Source organism: Lepidochelys olivacea (assembly GCF_965140295.1).
Source record: "Lepidochelys olivacea isolate rLepOli2 genome assembly, chromosome: 7".
NCBI classification, from domain to species: domain Eukaryota; kingdom Metazoa; phylum Chordata; order Testudines; family Cheloniidae; genus Lepidochelys; species Lepidochelys olivacea.
The window spans coordinates 24,882,883-24,905,147 of NC_140417.1; the positions used below are offsets into that span (position 1 = coordinate 24,882,883).

General features: G+C 40.4%; 1 protein-coding gene across 3 annotated transcripts in view; it reads right to left on the reverse strand.

The window, feature by feature from the left end:
* Positions 1-22,265, reverse strand: part of FLNB (filamin B) — a 113,132-nt gene that overhangs the window by 11,958 nt on the left and 78,909 nt on the right. The window contains exons 26-43 of one of the 3 annotated variants that reach the window (XM_084634972.1): positions 21,910-22,002; positions 20,938-21,061; positions 20,226-20,382; positions 17,838-18,027; positions 15,600-15,847; positions 13,715-13,789; positions 12,892-12,994; positions 11,738-11,878; positions 10,667-10,795; positions 9,846-10,019; positions 8,843-9,001; positions 8,183-8,386; positions 7,168-7,320; positions 6,013-6,135; positions 3,640-3,906; positions 2,470-2,607; positions 2,258-2,373; positions 56-188 (exon numbers count right to left, since the gene is read on the reverse strand). In XM_084634972.1, coding sequence (XP_084491098.1) covers positions 56-188; positions 2,258-2,373; positions 2,470-2,607; positions 3,640-3,906; positions 6,013-6,135; positions 7,168-7,320; positions 8,183-8,386; positions 8,843-9,001; positions 9,846-10,019; positions 10,667-10,795; positions 11,738-11,878; positions 12,892-12,994; positions 13,715-13,789; positions 15,600-15,847; positions 17,838-18,027; positions 20,226-20,382; positions 20,938-21,061; positions 21,910-22,002 — 2,727 coding nt within the window. The remainder of the gene's footprint in view (positions 1-55; positions 189-2,257; positions 2,374-2,469; positions 2,608-3,639; positions 3,907-6,012; positions 6,136-7,167; positions 7,321-8,182; positions 8,387-8,842; positions 9,002-9,845; positions 10,020-10,666; positions 10,796-11,737; positions 11,879-12,891; positions 12,995-13,714; positions 13,790-15,599; positions 15,848-17,837; positions 18,028-20,225; positions 20,383-20,937; positions 21,062-21,909; positions 22,003-22,265) is intronic. The other 2 variants (XM_084634970.1, XM_084634971.1) reach the window with 2 other exon arrangements.

Consider the following 22,265-nt stretch of genomic DNA (forward strand, 5'->3'; position numbering starts at 1 on the left):
GATATGGAAATCTGTGTTTGAAATACAGTAGGCTTTCATTCATACAAGTTCTTACCAGGCTCCAGTTCAGAAACATGACATTCTTCTACAGCTCCAGAGGGGCTATGAACTTTAGCATCAATCTTGCCCTTAGCTCCATTAAGCCTTATAGCAAAAGATGCTGGCTGGTTAACTTTTAATCCAGATTCCTAAGAAAGCAATATATTTAGATTGCCAAATTTAGTTTTTCCAGTGGTTTCAGACAGACATTGTTAACAGAATATTTACAAGGACACTAGGTTTAGTTACCAAAAAAATCCGTGCTAGGAAATAAAGGCATTTGTTGAGTATTTGAGAGTTAAGTTATCCTGACCATAAGCTCTCTGCATTATCTTCATTGTTTGCTGTTTTAAAAAAGGCAGACTTGTGTCCAGTAGACATTAAACAGTGGATTTGTCAGTCAATTACGCTTTCTACAGCTACCCAACAAGGCTTGTTTACTTATGGCTAGGAATTGGACATTCCATCAATAGTTTCATACTCCTACTCTGTCATGATGCAATCACCAATAATGTTCAATATTGGTCACCCACTGTCAGTGCAGGGGGAGTCAGTTTTCAGAGGTTTGAGATTTTAGTTACATATTAGCTATAGTTCTGCTTCCAGTCTGCTGATTCATTCCAACGTTAATTCAGAAGGAAGACAAGTCTATCAATGCAGCTGTCAGAGGCTCTAAACGCATTTTACATTTCCTGCAACATGCTATATTTAGTGTCATCACAACGGACAAATGACAAACTAAAGATTAACATGAAAACAGATGTTGCTATGCTATATAAAGAGATCAATGTTTTGCATTTGACTTCAACAAGTAATCAGTCCCAACAAGTGTATTTCATAGTTATTCATGCAATTGATAGGGTCCTTATCAGAGGAATGGTTACATTTGGTTATGCTTTAGCCATGTTGACTATAATGCTTTGTAATAGGAACATACTTTACCTGATCCCATTTGCACCTATATCCTGAAGAGGGAAATAAATGTAACTGAGTAGAATTTAAGTTAGATTAAAATGCACCTATAAAAAATTTAACTGATGGTGCAGGTTTTTGGACAGGTCATACAGAATATTCAGCTTTATCTCCCTCTGCAGAGAAATTAGTTAAGAACAATCCTGTCAAAAGTCTTTAAATGAAACACAAGAAAATCATCAATACCACAGTGACTAATTAAGGTCCATGCAACTCCTTTTTTAGGCTCTCAAAAGGATTACTCTCCCATGTTAAATGTCAACTTTAATTTTAAACTGAAAAAATTGAAACTGTTTAAATCAGGTTGTGTTAAAGATGAGGAAGAGAGTGATCTCAGCAACCTAGAACAAGAACTCTAGCAAGAGCCACTTGAATGGTTCAAATGCAGCAAGATCTAGGCACAACATACTAACTTACACTGGGTGCAGTTTCACTTTCCAGTGACTTTTTAGGTTTAAGCCACACTTTTAATGCTACTTATATTAAAATACAAGAAGCAACTCATGATTTTTTGTGGTTAAGTGTACCAGAGGAGTCCAGAATGAGTAGAAAGCTGGAATTCACTCACATTTGCTGCTGTTTATGAACTCAAAGGGTTCAAGTCTGTGGTTTTAGGACTTTGGCACATAAGTGAATTACTGCCTTGTATTCATCTATTTGCCCACATGGATTCCCAGAACAAGTCTGAAGTAAATGCTTGATTACATTAGTGTACACTGTTTTGTTTGGGTTTAAAGCTGTGGCTAAAAAAAGTGCACCCTTACAAGTCAACTCAGCACTACTTGAGTAAACACAGTGACTGTTCACATTACAAGAGAGGTTTCAGGGATAAGGAGCTCTAGGCTACATTTAGAAGCTATAGGTTCATTCAACTTATAGGCAACTGCCAGCTAGTTGGAGCAATCCCAAGTTTTACAAGACCACTGTTCCCCCCTCTTTCTTATTTGAATTCCCAAATCTTCTAGTGTTAGCAACTGAAGCATGGCGAATGTGTTTTAAATACGGGTTGTTTAGAGGTTGACCTTTAAGAATCTCCTCTAGACTAGTTATATCTCCCTTGATTGCCAAAGGGCTTTCAGTTGCTTAAAGTTTTTTCTTGCTAAAAGTTTCATTTGGATGTGGACATATGAATCTATTTAAAACTGATCACCTAATAAACTTAGACAGAATTATTACAGCCTCTGAGAACAAGGACAAAAATCAGTCAGCATGTGGTAAATTATGAAGATGCTTCCTTATGTCTCACCTGAAGGCTAGTAACAGTGAGTCTACGAGCATCATCTGAAGGTTCGATGACAGGAACTAGGTAGGGACTTTCTGGAATATGCTCATCGTTGAACTTTATGGACACCTCATAGTTACCTGAAAGACAAGGAAGTAGTTCATAAGAAAGCTCCAAAAGTGACTGCACTGGAAATTTCTGTAGTTATTTCAGTAGTATTTGGTTTCACTACATACCAGGTTCTTGAGCAATGTAGGATACACCACAAGAGCCATCTTTATGGTCTTCAAAGGCAATTTCTGCTTTACTTGGGCCTTCTACTGCAATAGAAAGCCCTCCAGCTCCAGCTTCTCTTGTCCATATACTGAATTCAGCTGTTGACAAAGCACACAGGCAGAGTTCTCACTGGAGAGAACTGCTAGTGACGATTGAGTCCTTCTGGTCAAGAAGTATATTCCCTATGCAATGGTTTTAATACTGATATACCATGGTGATGACTTCTACCACGTGAAAGCCATCGACAAAGACTGACAGTTTTACCATTTAGATTTAGAAAAAAATAGTAACTGTTAATTCATTCTCAGGTAGTGTTACTGGCCACTGACAGGCTGAAGGTACATGCGCCTTCAACATATAATTCTGCCTCTATTCATTGTATCATTCAGGTTTACTACAGTTGTCTGAGTCTTAACACCCAACCTGATGAGAGTTCTGTATTAAGTCAGAACAAACATTAAAAGTTACATTTTAGGCCTCATCTACACTTTTTGCACTGATTTAGCAACACAGATGCAAATCCCTAGTGTAGATGTGCTGCACTGGCATTGGGCTAAGGTAGACCCAGGCAAGTTGCATCAGTGTTTTGCAGTGCCTACTAGGGGTTTGTGCTCTTTAGCTAAAAAAAGTAGACTAGGAACTGACACCTGTCAAGACAACCTAGGGTTACCACGGTCCTATCGATATAGCATGTCATTGGACACTTGAATTTAAGAAGCTGAAGATTGTTATACAAGACCTTCACCACCCATTCAATGCAGCTGTATGTTATTTTTCTTGGCCTGTATTTCAACGGCATACTACACAGCTTGAAGTGATGCACCATTACAACTAAGCTCTAGCTGAGCCACCAAGCTGTACAGAGTCCTGTTTACAGCAGTTGACTGTAGTGTACTACCTGACTTGCTGCTCTAAAGACAATCATGTAGTACACCGGAACCTCGCTAGAATGTGCATCTATATAGCGCAAATTTGCATATAATGTGGTGACAGCCATGGATCCCAAATTTAATTACAATTCATATTAACGCAGTACCATGCATGGATCCCAAATCCTGCGTTCTAGTGAGGGTCTGGTGTATTGTATTCCAAGCTACAGGAGTCTGGTAGTGAAGTCAAGGAATTCTCACCTGGGATGCCGGCTTCTGCTCTCTCAAGTCCTGGACCTCCAGCTCTTACTTTATTAGCCCCGCCTTCACCAAGTGGCCCCACAGTGAATTGGAAAGGACTGCCTGGGACATGCTGTCCTCTGTATTTGACATCCACAGTGTGGACCCCCATTTCTTGTGGCACAAAGCGGACACAGTATGTGTTTTTTCCAGCTTCATTTATTTCTGCATCTGCTGTTCTTCCAGAGGGGCTAGTTACCTGGGCTGTCATATCACCACTATCAATTTCTGGACAGAAAGAGAGGTTAGCAGTCACTAATGGAACAAAATGATTAAGGTTGAGATTTGAGACAATGGGCTTTGTAGGGCCAACTCCCTTAGGTACTTGTAAAAATATCCCACCTAAACAGACATGGGCAAATCTATTATGGGCTAGATTAAATAATGAATTTAGCTTTTTCACTTAATTTTTAAATAAATCTGTGCATCCATGCTTGGTCCTGCCAAGGCTATCCCAGACCCAAATCGTTTATCTGGCATGGTAACTGAGTCTCTGGGCAAGGAGTTTTACAGTTTATCAAAACTACTTCCAAGTCCAATAGGGCAATCCAGAGTGCCCTGCCACAAGGGCAGAATACACCATTTCTGTAGTTCTACCCTCCTAGTATGGAAGACATTAAGCCCGAGAACGTACATCTGACTGCCTGGCATGGCTGAGCAAGACCCATATATGGTCTGTTGCTTGTTTAGTTGGTCTATTCTTTGTTTTAAGTGACAAAATGTTATGGATTTATAATCATGCTTGCGGGAGCACCATGGACATGGTTAATAGAAGATGGTCAAGAGCTAGTATCCATGGATTTCCACTGTCTTCACAGTGGAGTCATTTACCCTAGCCAGCAGTATCCAGGTAGTTTTAGGAAAAAGGTGAAATATCAGCCAGCCATTAAAGCATGAAATGCCTGCACAATTATTCAAGATATAAAGGAGCATACTGATGGTGACATTTATAAAAACAGTCACCAATATCATGGAAATAGTTTCAGAATATTGTGTTTTAACTCAGCAGTATTCTTGAAAATAAGGTATTTGTTCACCATGATAAGGTAATTTACCTAATCCAGAAAGTAATAAATATGGTGGTTAAAAGTCTTTCAGATTGGGTATGTCACCACTTCAGGATAGTTAGGACTCTCACCTCTACATTATGGAAGTAGCTACAAGTCACTTTTCTGATTGTTTTTAAGGGGGCTAATATGAGATTTGCTTGCTTATTGAACTTCACTTAATTCTTTAAAATTCCCTCCCTTAAATGCACTAAATTTCTGCCCACAGATATTCACTTTTTAACACCATGCTCAGTAAGAATGGGATTTTATGCAAGTCAGGCTGGGTAATTAAATGTGAGCACACTGCCACTCTTGGACTCCATGTGCCTGGTGCTAAAAATGCACCCTCCATAGCCTCCACTGAGCACTTTGCACTGCTGTGGACCCAAAAGGCAGACTGGAAAGTCTGGCTCTTGACAATAGCTCATCCAGCCATGAAAATATGACAGGTTCTCTCAACTGAGTCGGGCAATTGTCCTTCAGCTCAGCAGACAAAAACAGAGATTAAACTAACAAGAGAAATGAGGGAGTTCCTACAGAGACACAGCCATTTGGAACAGAGTCACTAAGGCGGTAGTAAGGAAATTAAATAAAAGGAGGGGAAGATGCAAGAATAGCTGGGACAGTCATTGTAATAGAAGTTGAGAAATATTGTCAAAATACAGCTATAAAATTCTTCCACTAGAAACAGTAAGTGGCTCAGGTACTATATCTGGTTTACACAAGTTCTCACCTTAGGATATATAGATAACTAGTTTATATTATGGACATCTAAATACCATTTGCTAAAAGAAAAAACTTCACTGAAAATTTTTCATAAGCATTTTGAAATATTCACACCACACTAAGGAAGTGATAGTGGATTTAAAGAAGGTTATATTGTTCAAAAGCCTATGTTTTCTCTCAAGTTTGCCAAGTAGAAATACAAACAAGAGTTCCACAGAAGTGGTCTCTAGGTTAAGTTAATACAGTAACTGTTGTATAGCTCTACTTTCCACATCACTAAATGTGGTTTGATTTTATTTATTCAGCAAGTTATTCCTCCATTTGTTAAACATTGTTACATCCTACTTTTTAACAGCTTAACCAATGCATCTGAATTAAAATATAAATGCACTCTAAGTTTCAGGTCTCATTAAGACACTTAGCATTTTAGCTAACAGCATGCTAAACAAGCAATCATTTGCAGGTTCCATGTTCCCACGAGGTTTTCTGTGGGAAGTGAGGCATGGATGTAAAACAAGTTAAACCTTGTGCAGTGTAACAGCCAGTCAGGAAGTGTTACCTGGAATTTTCAGGTTAAGGTCACACATGCTTCCAACTGTTGCAACAGAGGGAGCTCCTCTTGCACGTGTGATACTCTCCTTCACTCTTCCTTCACCACTTATTTTCACAGTAAACGGACTACCTGTAAGAAGCACAACACTTCAGCTCGGAAATATGTGAAAGCTAGTGAAGTGTTTCAATCTTTAATGAAAAATCCTACAGTTTTTTCTAATTAGTGATGAGAAATAGAAGACAGTCAATAGATACAATCTACACAGCTAAGGAATTTGGAACACTTACTCCTAGTGCTGAGTAGTGAAAAACCCAAAGGTTCAAGAGTCTGATATTGGTACCATTTCCCATGCAGCAGATAGTCCATAGCTACTGACTTCTTCCAGACCTTGTGTACAGCCTATGGACTATGCATAATCCCATGCAGCAACTGAAGAACTAGCAAGATTAATGGACCAGCTACTCTCTTTAAGTACCTTTTTGATGCCTCTCCAATAAAGGCCACCACTACTGCACATTTCTTCAGAGAATGTGCGCGTGCATGCAGACACTGAAGGGAGAAATCCACTCTCCTCCCACACCCAAGTTATGGTACTGGGCTCCCCCTGCTCTGAACATGCTTGCAGAAGAGGATGACTAATCCTGGTGTCTGCGCACCTGCAGAAAGTATTACGCAGGTCAGGATTTTAGATTCCTTTACTCTCCTGCATTGGTATGTAGTGTGAATTCAGCAGTGGAGAGAGATTCGTTCAGAAAGTAGGGCCTTCTAGTATCCTTTCCCCCTACTCAATCTGAGGCATGGTCCTGCCAATATTCTTGGTCTTTTCCCTCCCTAAAGCAGTTACTCTGGGAGAGGTAAACTAGAGCATGTAACCCACTAAACACCTGCCCCTCCCCACTGCATTCATACCACCATTTTATCTTTTGAGCATCACTTAATCGGCTAATAGACTGGTATTAGAGATGCAGTACACATCTTCCCTTGATGTTACCTCAGTGCTCCCTTAAAGACCTGCTGTTTCAAAACAAGCACATCTTAAACACCAGCATCAAACAGGTCACAGCCAAGGCAACAAATATAAAACAATGGATCCAGTATAGCAGCTAGGAGGTATTAACTCCCCGAGTCTGGTACAGCAAGCTGTAAGCCATTCCTTCTTACCTGGAACATGCTCATCTGCAAATTTAGTGGACACTATGTACACACCAGGTACAGTTGGAAAATATGATACTAGACAGGTTCCATCTTCTAGGTCTTCTGTTTGAATATCTACCTTGCTAGGTCCTTCAACTGCCAGTGAGATCCCACCATAACCTACAAGTTGCAACATGTTAGTTTAGCCCCACATACAGTAAAAAAAAAAAAATCAAGTTACGAACAAATGATTTGAAGTCAAACATGGTTCAAATGCAAGCTTGGCAACTGATTCTGAAGCAAGTAAGCCAGTCATTTCAGCGTATGGATGAACTGGTCACATGAAGCCTTGAATAAAGATAGTCTAATGCTATTTTTATTGCAGTACTTTCTGGCTACCATTGTATAACCAGAGACAAGGTAGGTGAGGTAATATCTTATTGGACCAACATCTGTTGGTGAGAGAAGCCTTTGAGCTTACACAGCTCTTTGGGGTTTTTGTTAAAAACCCACCCACACAGTCAGGTATAACTTGTTTTTACACTTAGATTGTTATGTTGTCAGTACTCAATTAGTTTCAGACAGGGGAAGAAGTTTCAGGTACTATCCTTGGATGCCCTGTCAGAAACTGGCAGTTTTACACCCACATTTTCCTGATTGTGTAAGTGCACCTTCCCCTGTTGCAAGAGAGGCCCATAAAGAAAAAAAGCTAGCTAGCTATATATATAATAGCTATCACTACATGGGAAAAAACAAAAACCCAGGAAAGCTACTACACAAAATATCAAATAGGCTTCTTGAATCTGTTAGAAGTAACACGTAAGACTAAGCTAACAGGCAGAGTGTCTCTGAAAGGCTTTACACTTGTAAACAACTTGAATAGCATTAAAATGTAGTAGCACGAATACTTAGTATGCAAGAATGTTTGGGGCCAGCAACTAATCCACACTTTGCACTAGACAACATAACGCAGGCCTCCTTCAGAAAAAAAAAAGAGCGCTGAAGCACTGTTCCAAAATGGAGCCTTCCCATAAGCACTAACCTGCATCTCTTGTATCTACAATGAAATCACACATCTCAAACGTGCGTCCTTCTATCAAGCCGCGGCCCGAAACTTTTGCTCTGCTGGCATCTCCAATCTCTGACTGAACCACCATGATAGATACTGGGCTGTTTGGCACATGACTTCCATTTTTCTTAATGCTGACAAGGTGTTCGCCTACTTCTCGTGGAATGAATGAGATACCTACAGGGCAGACAATCACAGCAGGAATAAGACAGGCTGGCTTATAGGTTTGCATACATGCTGCCCGGATTAAAACCTTTGTCACACGAATCATGAAGCACTACACTGACAAAGCAATTAAGCCTTTTAATTTTGCTGTACAGATGCAGTACTCATTTAAGGGGCCAGTAGGGAATACCAGGCTCTAGAAAACTGTTAATCCAAGTTGATTCATCCTGGGTATCAGCACCAGAGCACCTAGACATGTGCCTCAACCCCAGCATGGAGTATTACATCAAGGGCAAGCCAAGCATTCAGTCTCCATACCCATTCTGTTCCCGGCCAACACTCTTGCCAGGTGAGGATTGGAGGACACTGGAAAGATGTTAACCCGTTCCACAAGCTAGTGAATGACCAGCTAGTAACAACTGCAAGACAGCATTTTAGTTTCCTTTCTTGGGAAGAGGCTGAGCTTACCAATGTGGTTATTGGGTAATCTTTTCAGAAGACAAGGCTCATCACGACCAGATGGGGCTCTAATACTGGCTGTTAAGAGGCTGAGATCAGACTCGTTAATGTCCAGCAAGAAGTCAGCAGCAGAACCAAGCTTAACTTGGGATCTTCTTCTGCCATCATCTACAAAAATAAGAGCAGATTCCAGTTAGAATTATGCATGACTAGAATTATGCATGACTAGAATTATGCATGACTAGAATTATGCATGACTAGAATTATGCATGACTAGAATTATGCATGACTAGAATTATGCATGACTAGAATTATGCATGACTAGAATTATGCATGACTAGAATTATAATGCAGGCTGAGCTGGGAGGCCCACATCTTGTTCTAGCTCTGTCAGATGGTCAGTCTGAGCCAACTCTGCTTTGTTTGCTTTATCAACTGATAAAGCACTTTTTATTGTGTCTTACTATGGTGGTCTCTGATAAGATCTGGAATTCTATCCCATGAAAGGATAAATATGGAACAAGATCATGTTAGGAAGACACTTCAGCATTATTCTTTCAGTCCAGCTTGGTAACTCTTAAGTGGGCTGGTCAGTGTCACAAGCTTGCTGTGTCTGGAAACACAGAGCTCTGTTTCCACTTAGAACAGCTGCAGACCTCATCCAAAGGCATTCTGAGCCAGTATGAGGCTAGATGGATGACCTCCAGGCCCTCCTCTCATCCCATGCACTTACCATTACAGCAGTTTAGCTAGCACAAGAATGGCAGTTTTGCTATATTTAGTAATGTAGGAGATTAAGTTACAAGCCTTACAGGTTAATTCACAAGGCTAATGTGTAGACTTCACTGACTCAACAAAGTTGGCTGCCTCACCCAGACTGCAGGCCAGAAAGTAACTTCCCAATTTTACAGTTATACACCGAAGAGGCAGTTGGGCAGCTTGCACTCTGGAATCTGACCATCTGTTGATTAGAACAGTTAATTATTGGGTCAAAACACAGTCTTCTTCACACCTGTGATCCTGGCAGTGAAGGGGCTGCCTGGGATGTGTTTGTCATTGTACTTCACTAGTATGCTGTAATCTCCAGGTAGGGTTGGCAAGTACGTGACTGTGCAAGTGCCATCTTTGTTATCAATGCAGCTAATTTCTGCTTTTGAAGGTCCTTCAATAGCCAAGTCCAGTCCACCTGTTATAGAAAGTAGTGTTCTGAGTAACTTAAATAAAATTTAAAGAGGCAAGGTAGCTGTAAGGAAGGCACCCGTTACTAATAGATTTATCGCTTAGTATTCAAGTTTGATGTTTACTGTTCAGTTTTATCCTGTCAGAAAAAATTTTAAGCAGGAAAGCCATTTGCTTCAGGCAGCTAGAAGTGTGCCAAGGCGGCCTTGACAGAGCAGGATTCAATCTACAACATTTGATTCATGGAACACAGACTTTTCAGAGTCAATTTACTGACTAATGAATTCCCCTGCGCCCCCCCACAATTAAGCCAAGTTTATTATTCCAGGAAACAGTCTGAAATACTACTGTGTACAGGAAATGTTAGTTTTTACTCTGCTGTGTGGGCGCAAGTTAAAATTCAGAAAAAGGAGTCTGACAGTCCACTCATGTCAGCATTTAACTTTAACTTGTTAGCTGGGATTTTATAAGGGAAAAGTAAAGAAAAAGGTTATTCAAAGGTTATTTCCAGTAAGTTAGATCACTATTAGTTTATTTCTTAAGTTCAACTACACCTCCAGATTACATCTGAAGTTTGAAATTGCTTTAGGCTTGTTTGTATAGAATTAAAGTTTGGTTAAAACAATATTTACCATCCCTCTTAGAAGAACTCACCCTCTCCAGCATCTTCTGTAACAATGGTAAAAGTCGCTGGTTTGTTTGCTATACCATAAATGAGACCAGGTCCATAGGCAGACACATTTCCACTGTTTGGATAGTTTACATAGAACTGTAGTGGGCTCTCTATGGAGGATTTAAGAGTTAAACCAGACAATGAAAATATGTACAAAAATCACATTGGGGGTTAGAAGCATTGGATGTTTATTCAATGGTTTACAAGATCTTAGCCTTTCTAGTGTTATGTTTGGCATACATAATTCCTTGGAACCTTCCTTTCACCATTACATAAATATCTGAGATTCTTCTAAAAATGAAGGAATTGCAACAAACATGCCAGTCTTCCCAGCTCCTTAAACATATTGCTCAGCTCATTCTGGGCCACGATGGGAGACTTGTTAGCAAGTCACAAATGCCACAACATCTAGTTCCCAAAAAACAAATCCATTAAGTCAGTCTTGTGCTGCTGAACTGCACTGGAAGCTCCCTTGCCTCCACTTGCTTTCACTCTCATTTCCTTGTCTATTGAAACGAGCAAAGCCATTTCAATAGTAAATGCTTTTCAGGGAATTTCTACTCCAATCGTGAAGTGAATGAGAATTCTTTCCTAGGTATCTGGCTGGTGAATCTTGCCCATACACTCAGGGTTTAGCTGATCGCCATATTTGGGGTCGGGAAGGAATTTTCCTCCAGGGCAGATTGGAAGAGGCCCTGGAGGTTTTTTGCCTTCCTCTGTAGTATGGGGCATGCGTCACTTGCTGAAGGATTCTCTGCACCTTGAAGTCTTTAAGCCACGATTTGAGGACTTCAATAGCTCAGACATAGGTGAGAGGTTTTTTGCAGGAGTGGGTGGGTGAGATTCTGTGGCCTGCATTGTGCAGGAGGTTGGACGAGATGACTATAGTGGTCTCTTCTAACCTTCGTATCTGAGAATACCTCTTAATCTGAGTTATGCAACCTGCCAGTTACAACTAAATTGCCAAAGGTATTTGGGAGCAAACAGAACATCCCCAGTTTTACACTGACAATGTGTGTCCCAATGCAAAAAAGGCTCAGCTGGACACTCACCTGGAATATGGTTTCCAATGTATTTTATGTGCATTTCATGCAGCCCAACCTCAGTAGGAGAATAGCCAACCGTTACCGTACCATCTTTGTTATCCACAATATCGGGTGTAGCAGTTTTCCCTGAGGGCATATGAACTTCGCCTACAGAAGGCAGTTTAAGAGTTAAACTGGAATAGTGGATGTGTTCTCTCCCCCACCCACACTCCTTTGAATGGTCAGACATTTTTAAACCCCAGCATTTCAGATGGTTAAGTTACTTGTCCACAAGTACAAATAGACTAATGAGAATCCCAAATATTTCTACTCTTGCTTCTATATTGTATGTGTATAGCAGACATATGGTGAACAGCCTGGCAATGTAGCACAAGATTATATTGGCAAAATGAAAGGTTAGTAGGATGTATGATCATTGATTGGTTACCTCACTTCTGTAAGGGGTTCCCCCCAATCCTTTAAAAGTGATTATGAGCACTGTAAAGGAACCCACTTGGGCAGCAGCTAAATACTGAGCTGAAGGACAAGTGGTCATGTTCTTGAAGAAAACTCAATTCTAATAAATGCAGATACCTGGCTTACAGTGCATTTGGGGTGGGGAACAGTGAGATGGGGCACTTCATATTACTTTAGCCACCATCCCAGTAGAAAATCTTCTAGTTTGTGGCAGCCCCCTTAAATTATGGGTTTGAGGATGTGGCTTGGTGTCACTTCTAGCAGCTAATAGGATGTCAGCTACCGAGGCTGTACACAAGGTCTGGAAGAAGAGTCAGCAGCTATGGACTAGGATAATCTGCAGCATCTATGCTGGAGGAGTTCACTTGATAAATTGCATTATAGTTTCAGGAGCAATATACAGGTGCTCCAGAAAGAAGCATCCAGAGCCCCTGAATGGGATAGGTAATGTCTCCATTTAGGACTAAGGGGATTGGTGGCAGTGCCAGGAGTTGCCTTTTGGAATTTAACACATTTCACATGTGCATATTTTATTGTGTTGCTTATGCCTCCTGTATGCAAGTAAAAAACTCTTAAGTTACATAGTACTTAATATGTCAAGATAGTCAATGCCGTTTTCCATACCACATTTAGTGTTAAATGCTAAAGTGTGCTGTCAAAAGCAAGGCAGCTCCGTGCAGCTTGTCATACTATGAAGTGGTTACCTGTTATTTCTCCCTTTCTTACAGCCCAAGGAATAACGAGATCAAAGGGCTTAAATCCCACACCATTCATGTCACCAACAGGAACATAAGGTTCTTCTGTGACCTAAAGGAAACAAAGCGCTGTCATTTTATGGGGACAGAGCAAGTACAGAACAGCTGGCGTTTGCTTAGAGTACAAAGAGGAGAATTTGATCTGTGTGCAGTTTGGTGCAGTCCACAAAGTTTGCACTAAGTACTGTGGAGATCAACTGCAAAATTTTGCCCAACTAGACAGCTGCCCAGTTAAACATCCCTTGATGCCCCTTAGCTTAATATTGACCCAACTGCCAAATAGTCAAAAATAAGATTTTCAGCACACTTAAGATAAAAATTGAACGCCAGTGAAGAAAAAGAAAATTTAGCACACACAAGACGCAAAATGGCTCCATCTGAGTTTTAGTTGCTCAAGGCCTGAAACAAAGGGTTTTTTTTAGAATGGTAGAATGATTGCAGTGTAAGCAGCAGCAAATTTTTGCCTGAAGAAATTCAAGTTTCACAATGCAGTTTTAGACAACACTGTTTGCTTAAAGTTACACTGCAAGGTTGAATTTGTTAAGTTACAGAAATAGGAGCAATAAATGGACACTGTTCCTCTTCATGTTTGAGAGTTTGGAGAGTCCCTTTAAGCAGCAAAGAAAACAGATCTGCACATGAAGTCTGAATCCCAAAATACATTTGATCAGCTGGAAAGCGGTGAACAAATGACCAGAAAGACCAAGCAGTCCCAAGCAGCAGGCTGTCATTTCTGAAATAGAATGTGAAGGAAGAGTAAAAAATTGTGTACCCAGGGATGGAATCCAGGGGGACATGCGCTTACTGGCTCCTGCGACATGACTGCAACTTCGTCTGCATCCATAGCCTGGTTAGTGGCAAACGCAGGTTAATTGGATATCAAGTGTGGAGGAATTAATACTTTTAGAGAGTACATAACACTTAGGGGTTTCACTTTATAGGCATTTCCCACCCTAAAAATTTCCTCCCAGTTCTCTAGTGGCACTTCACCAGGACACATTCAACTGCAGGAACTGACTGAGCATCCTTGACTAATGATAGTGCTTAGTTAATGGATTCTCCTGATGCATATTCATGACACCCAATCTGGTTCTTTTCCAGAGCAGTCTCCCTTCCCACATATGCAGACTGGATGACTGGCAGACTCAAGTCATTCCTACTTGAAGCAACAGAAATCCAGAGTGTGACATTAGGCCACAACACTTCAGTTGCCGTTATGCCACTGCTCTTGCTTTGCCCGTTTACTTCATTGCAGAGCCCTTAAGTGAAGCAACACACTGGGAATTTACACTGAAACAAAGGTCTATTTAGAGAAACAGCCATTGCTCTTTTGTATTGAGAACACCAAAACCCCCACATCAGACTCAAATGCATCAGTACATTAGGAAGTAGCAAACTGACTGCCATTGGAACAGGCTCATTGACCTCAAGAGATGCTTCTGGTGCAATTTTTGCATGGCTGTGAAGGGAGTCACTTCAAGGAAGTGTCTTCTGGGGCTACAGTAACTATCTGCCGAGAGTTAGCTACTATAAGTCAAAGGGCAACACCAATAAATCATGCTGTGAAGTCAAGACACACAGGGATGCAACTGGGTTAAAAATGGCTGGCTATAGGTACAATCACTATTGATGGAGTTTTCTAAGCCTTTCAGCCCAACACCACGGAGTTGTTTAGTGATGAGGGGAGTCTGACAACATACGTTGCTGTAACAAGACTTTTTTTTCATAATACTGGGAAGTAGTGTTGAGTCATGTTCTGATCTACAGTATAGGAACACCACACCACCAGTATTTAGGCACTCAAATAGCATAGTTAGGCATCTGAAGAAGTGGGTTTTTTTACCATGAAAGCTTATGCCCAAATACATCTGTTAGTCTTTAAGGTGCCACCGGACTCCATTTTTGTAGCTACAGACTAACACAGCTGCCCCTCTGATACTTTAGTGTAGTAAAGAGCCTCCTTCACTTCACCTTGTCTTTAGATTGGTTAAGCAGACGTAAGATCATGCTGTGTGCAGAGCTGTTTTTTCAAGCCAAGCTTTGTACTCAGGATTTGTTGTTTAAGCTATCTACTGCCAAGGGCTCCTTTGGGTAATTACAACAAGGCCTGTCTCAAATGTGTCCGAGACCTCCTTACATAACAGGCAAAATAAGGCATAGCATGCTCATGTATAAATGGGTAGTTGCCATAAAAGAGTGACTTCAGATTAGAGAAGTCATTTAGCAGGCAGTTCTGCAAAAAGTGTGTTTGGAAGAGTAAGCACAGCATGTTCTACTCCAGGTTATTTAAAAGGATCTTTAGGATTTGGGATGAAGTTACAAATTACTGACAAGTCAGACATGATGCACATGTAGCTAAGTGCACAGCTACGGTAATGGGGACTTTTAAACTAGAGGCTATGGCCACTGATTTGAATTCTTAACATCTGAAGTAGAGATGAAAGCTCTGGAAGTGAAGATAAAATCTTTGTCCAAAAGACCATTCTTGTACCATGTCCATCACCATGGTATCATGCACCCAATTGTACTGCAAAATGGCAATATTTGTATATGCACAAGTAATGTGTCCAAATTTTTCTGCCAGACTATTAGAGAACTACCAAATAAAATCTGAAGTATGACAGAGGGAAGTTATAAAAAAAACAAACAAACCTTACCATTACAGTGAAGGGGCTGTTTGGAATATCCACTCCACCAAAGCGGACATAAATCACATAAGTTCCTGGTTTAGCAGCAGTGTAGAAGATGTCATAAGTCCCATCCTCATTTTCAACAACATCTGCCTCAGCTTCTGTCCCATCTGGAGTCAGGACTGTGCATGTCACTTTACCTTTTCCTGCAGATTTAGCATCGACTACAAACCCAACTTCCTCACCAGTCTTCACAGTGGATGCAATTCCAGGACCTAGAAAGCAGTTTTGGTTACAGATTGTTAAGTTTTACCAGTCATTTTTTTCCCCGAGAGGATGATTTGCTTTAATCATAACTAAACAGACATGCCGCCTGTGAAGACATTAAGGCTATATGAGAAACAGTAACATGGTCACAGGACCAGGTTTATGGTGTGGTACAAGCTGTGGTTCTGGTACAAATGTTTTTTGCTTACATATTCATGTGTTTCAGGAATTTCAGCGGCAAGAGCCAGTTTTTAATCTTATTCTTCCGCAGCTCAGTCAAGTAGGCTGGGCGAGGATAAAATAAAATAAAGCTTCTGAGGGAGAAAGCTGATGGACACTTACATTTAAGAAAGCAACCTATCACTTAATCCTTTATCAGGAGACTGCTTCACATATGGAACCAACTGGCACTTTGGCTCTTTGTACTACCTAACCTAGTCACTTAACTAGATGCCCTGAGCGAAATAAGATTCAGTTCCTTGGTATGGGCTAAGGCAAGATATTCTAGCCATGACAATTGACCATGTTTCCCCTTCTGACTCTGCCAAGAAGGGGCTCTTAAAAAGGTATATTGAAACCCTTTCTGTATTAGTTGCATCTGTTTGAGAAACCCCCATGAATACATAGCAATCAAGCACAAGACATCATATTTCTCATCAGACTTAAAAATCAAGTGTAAGATTTACAGTACATTTAGGACATCTGCTTTGGAATGAAAACAATGGCATTCATCACTGAAGAAAGCAATTTGTTCACATTTAAGTACCAAAATGGTCACAGCTTTGGTCATTTAATATAGATCAGCAGCATTTGAGTGTTTCTATGGATGCCACAGATAAGGAATAGTTTATTTTAAGGAAAGTGATTTAAGCGGACAAGGAACTTGAGAAACTTTCAATTCAAGGCTTCAGCAGTTAGTGCTGCTCTCAACAATGCTGAATAATTCACTGGATCAGAAAGTAGTATGAGGACATTAAGCCAAATGTTCTCTCCCTAATGTTGATTTAAGATCACTGCGGTGCTATTTCTTTATTTGTGATTGGAATCTATAGTTATTTTAGAAGCTTGAAAACATCTCAACTGTCAAAAATACTAACTTTAGAAAGTGACAGTTAAACTTCATAAAAAAAACTTTCAGTTAGTGCCAGTTTAAGTGAAACTATTATCTAAAAGTCCTTATGGGTGTGTAGATGTAGGTTAGATTTACATTAAATTCAGAGATGAAGTTAGTTTTTACTTACCAGCCAACATCCAAGTTCAAGATTCTATGCTTTTCCTGTAACTGTCATCAAAACCTGGAGTAGAGCTCTGCTGTGCATGTTCACTACAGGAATTTAAGTCCTATAAACTGGATGTTTGGATGCCTCCAATCATTACATTCAGTTCTACAGATTGAATTGAGGGAAAGGACTACATCTCTGTCCAGGACCTAACATGAGCAGCTTTGGGTGTTACTGTAATACGTGGAGGGGCGGGGGTCACAGCTGTTACCTAGTAGTACAAGTTGTCTTCTCACTTCGACTGAAGCTGGTTTCTGTACATTTGGCTCTGCTAGAACTTGCATGCTAACTCACCATGTGCAGAAGTGAGGTTTTAATCACACCTTCTTACCCTGCATAGATGTTTAAGTTCAGTGAGACTCATCTATGCCAATGCAAGTGTCAAACTTCAACTGTCTGACTTTTCTACAGTCAAAGAAGGGCTGCAGTTGATATCTGGCTTACCCCGGCAAGAGTTTCTTCCTAACCCACAAAAAGGAATCATCCCCAAAAGATGATCTTAGGGAAGTCAATTCTGTTAGAATGCTGTTCTATGAGAAGCTATTTTGGGACCTGCAGGTAACTGCACCCACTATGAAGGCAGTTACTTCATTTTTACTTTTGCAGTCTTTTCAGGCAAGGTCACAGAAAAAGCCTTTTGTAGCTTAGCTAGAAATACTCATGTGAAAAAAAGGGTAGGAATACACCAAGTATTTCAGAACACAGACTGGCCACGTACCTGTGGCCAAACACTTGCTTGCATCCCCTGCTGGCGATGCACGGATTCGGTAAGGGGAAGATGGGATGTCATCCCCACCATATTTAACACCAATCATATAACGGCCCGTCTTGTCTGGGACATATGTTACTGCATAAGTGCCATCCTTGTTGTCATGAACATCAGCTCTCTTTGGTTTGCCTTCTTGGTCCTGAGGGGCACAAGTGAAATATTAAGAAAGTGTCCTCTCACTAGTTACACATTTAACATAAGGTTCTCTTTGGAAGATGGATAGAAGTGTTTAGTCTTGTAAAATTTGTGGCCTGATCACACATCTAACAGGATAGTGAATCTTGTCAGCTACATTTAGAAATATGACCGCATGTTCTTAAACTCTGGAAGAGTTCATTACCTAAACTGATTATACAGATCAAAGGACTAGCACTAAAACATGCCATTTTAAGTGGAAAAATTAAACAGGTATCAGAAGCTACACTGCACAACTTTGTCTTTATTTGCAGATAAGTATTTGCCAACACCTGTTAGTAGCATCCAGCACTCCAACTCCTAATCCAGCCCCACCCAAAGCAATTTCCAATACACCCCTTCAGGTCCTTTCCAGATTTTTCAGCATACCATAATAATCCTAACACACATTACCCCCTACATACAAAAAAAGGGGAGTCAATTCAAATGTTGTGAAAACCAGTTCTGCAACATCTTATTTTCAAAATGCTTATACACTCAGCATATCACCTTATGGTTACAAGATACAAGGATATATTAATGCAAATTGCAATGTAATTCAACCAGATACTTCAGGAAGCATCTCATTTCCAGCATCTGTCTAGACAATGGTTAATTTAGTCTGACTTCTCAATATCCATTTCTGTAGGTCTGAAGATGGGCAGGGTTCAAATAAATTTACACATACTTTGTGTTACACAAGTTTTGCTACCAGTTGCCTACTGAAAGATTAGCAATGTCAGGCAAAAGCATTGAGCCTACTTAAGCTTTCATCTGAAGAGACTGGTCTTGTAATGTTTTTGAGCTGGGCATGGGGAAAACCGAAAAGTTTATATTAGTCTAGTCCAACTGCCATTACTACAATGGATATTCAAAAAGCGTTACAAGAACCGAGGAGCTGCTTGGACTTGCTGGTCAGAATAGTATTGAAGCTGAGGCATGCTTAAGTTTCACATCTAATACCAAGGTCAACACTGCACAAGATTGCTTCTAACAAAGCTGTTCTGTAACAGTTCCAAACAGCTACAAAGCATGAAGTGAGCTTCCAAAAAAGTCCACCTGGACCCCTTCATACTAAAGTTGCAGATCTCATCTAAGTTTGTGAGCTAAATGGTTCATATTTTAATGCACTCTGACATCTTATAGGTACAAGGAGTTATGCCTTGCTCCTTTAGGCTGTATCGGTGGAGCAAATGGAAGTAGAACACCCAAAAGTCATATTGGAGAGTGTTCAAAGGAGGTTTATGAGAAGAGTAACTGAGTACACAACCACCTTCTACAAGACTAACCATTAAGTGTTGCTGACATTGCATAGGCTAGAGAATTTTATCTGGCAGGTTACTGCAAATCGGGAAGTTATGTATTTACTACATGTTACTGATACTGTTAAAAGTAGAATTGCAAACCAAGCAACTTCATTACGTAATATGACTTCTGGATACCTAAATCCTGCAAAGGCCATGAAATGGAGGATAGGGATAGAGAATGCAAAAGGGAGAAAAACTACCCTGCTTCTAAAACTATTAACTTGAGTCTGGATCAGTAAGCTTTACTAGCTCACTGCACAAGGGGCAATTTTGCCCAAGCCACAGTAGTCTTGCCACAACCCCTCCCCTACCTTATCAGGTATTTGGGGGAACAAAGTATTTATAGCAATAACAAGATCCAGTTGTATCAGTTTAAAGAGCTTGTAAATTTAGCAGCCTGGAGAGAGGATCATTTGATTAGTTTATCCTCCAACATAACTACAACAGCAGAAGTACAAGACTGTGGCCTTGCTGGATCAGATAAGTAGGAAGGTATTAACTTTTAAAATTTAAAAATTATAGTCTCCAACAGGAAGCTTGATTTCCCCCCCCTTTTCAGCATCAGCATGTTTGATCTTTGGAGAAAGATCAGAAAATCTAGACGTTTGGACTACAACACAGCTAGTCATTTAATGCTTGACCAGCCTTACGTTTCAGTTGTTTGACGTTTAGGGATTAACACCCTGAAGTATATCTTCCCAAGCAATATCTGAATTTGAGTTTGTGTTTTAGCCAGAGCACACCCTTCAAAGACTCCAGGTATTTCAGGGTGTGGCAACTGATAAGATTTGAATAGATTTTAAACCTACTCCCACTCAGGAACAGTGTGTTTGGACAAATAAAAAAAACAATTTACCGTTATCTGTATGGACAGAAGCCCCTCTCCTGCATCTTTAGCATCAACAGCAAACGCCACAGGTAAACTGGCTGGAACTCCATATGAGCTGAGACCTGGTCCACTTGCAGTCACTTTACTGGCATCATATGTAGGAAGCACTTTTACCTTGAAAGGACTTGTTACAGGGGAACAAATGTGGCGTTAAGTCATTTGTCAGGCTTTATAGTAGGTACTATCACTATTCAGGACAACACTTAAGCATGTGCTTAAATCCCACTAACCAATATACTTTCCTGAATTGGGAACCAAGACTAATCTAGATACTATTTGAAGGTAAGCATTAAATGGAGATGCTGTAGTCTAAGGGTTCACTTTTATCTTGGCATGCACATGCCACTGCATAATCTTCCTTTCCATTTCTCCCAAGTACTAGGAGACAAGAGGAATCCAACTATACAAGATTAACCAGAGGCCACCTCAGAACATTGTGTTATAGTCTGGGAAGTAGATATCACTTCTCAAGTCCAACACTAAAGTTTAAAAATGCAGACTGGCTCTTGGGATCAACATCCAGAAAACCCCCTTTTTAACTACACTGACTTAGGAGGAAACAGGCATTGAAAGCAGTCAAAGTTACAAAGGCTGTGACTATTCAGAACATGGACTCTGAGGTGAAGTGCTATTTAGGTAGGTAGCTTGTTCTGGAAAAATGGAGGCTTTGTTAGTTTACCTGCGAGGAATCTCTTCATCTCCATATTTGACAGAGATTGCACATGGGCCCTCCTGCGTAGGTGTGTATGTTACTGTGTGAGTCCCATCTCCATTGTTGACTACATTAACAGGCTCCACCATTCCTAAAACAGAAACAGGCTATTTGTTCAACAGCACTAGTCAAACCCATCCTATTCGAACAGCAGAATTGCATTAGCAGTTTTGTCGCTTCAAGTGCTGTTGATTTAAAGCCTTACACTAGATCTCACATATAAGCCTCTGAGAATGAGTGCACTGTGCAGGTATTAGGAGATAGTTTCCACTTATGTTTATGAGCCATAGATCAGAGATAAGCAGCATCCATCACCACTCGCCCTTTAGGCTTTTTGCTGACTACACTGGCAATAGCACACTATTGGAGAAAGCCGGAATGGTCTTGAAAGGCAGGCTAAGGGCAATTAGACCACATTACTCAAGTGTATCTGAAGAGCTTTACAAAAAGGGAAAGGTGATAGCTGTCTCAACTGTCAGTCATTGATAAGATTACACACGATCACTGCAATACAGTGCAAGCAGAGTTCAGCTCTAAAGCATGTTAGTACAAGACAGTGATTTTAGTCTCATGCTCCCTCAGCATATCTGGAAAAAGTTTTACTGCCCAACAGAGATCAGTTACAGTAAAACTGAATGTTTAAGGAAACCAGGTGGTCTGAAGCAGCTTTTTTTTAAGCTACAGGAAATCTTAAGATTTCTACTGCAGTTACAGCAAATTTCTTAGCATGCAGTTAATCAGTTCAAATCACACATTTCAAGACAAGCTATATTTATAACTGCAGTAATGCTTTAATGTAAATTTAGTAATTCAGCAGCTATTAGAGAAGTTTAGTTGCCATGCAAAGCCTATGAAGCAAGTTATATTTACAACTGATTTTTGCTCTTGGCAGATGGATTGGTGCACATATGCGGTCAGCAGTTAGTGAAAAATGCAAACCTGTCTTATTAGCTTTCCCCTTTGGGTCACCTTTAAAGAACTCTGAAATCGCTTTCAGTGGACTGCGCCATGACTGGGAATCCGTTTCATCAGCTAGAATTAGATAATGGTTATTTGAAGGGCACTCATGTTTACAGAATTATGGCTCATCTTTCCTTATGAAAGATGAGATTAGAGGCTTGTGTGGTCAGCAGAGATCAGGCCAGAGGTCAAACAAAATATCCCCCCCAGTCAAATTCTTCTAGCACTTAGTTTGTTGCCTGTCTTCGCACCATGAATCCTGTATATGGATACATTTGACTTAAGCGCTATGAGTTACTGAAAAGCAGACACTATTACTAACATGTGGGTCATAG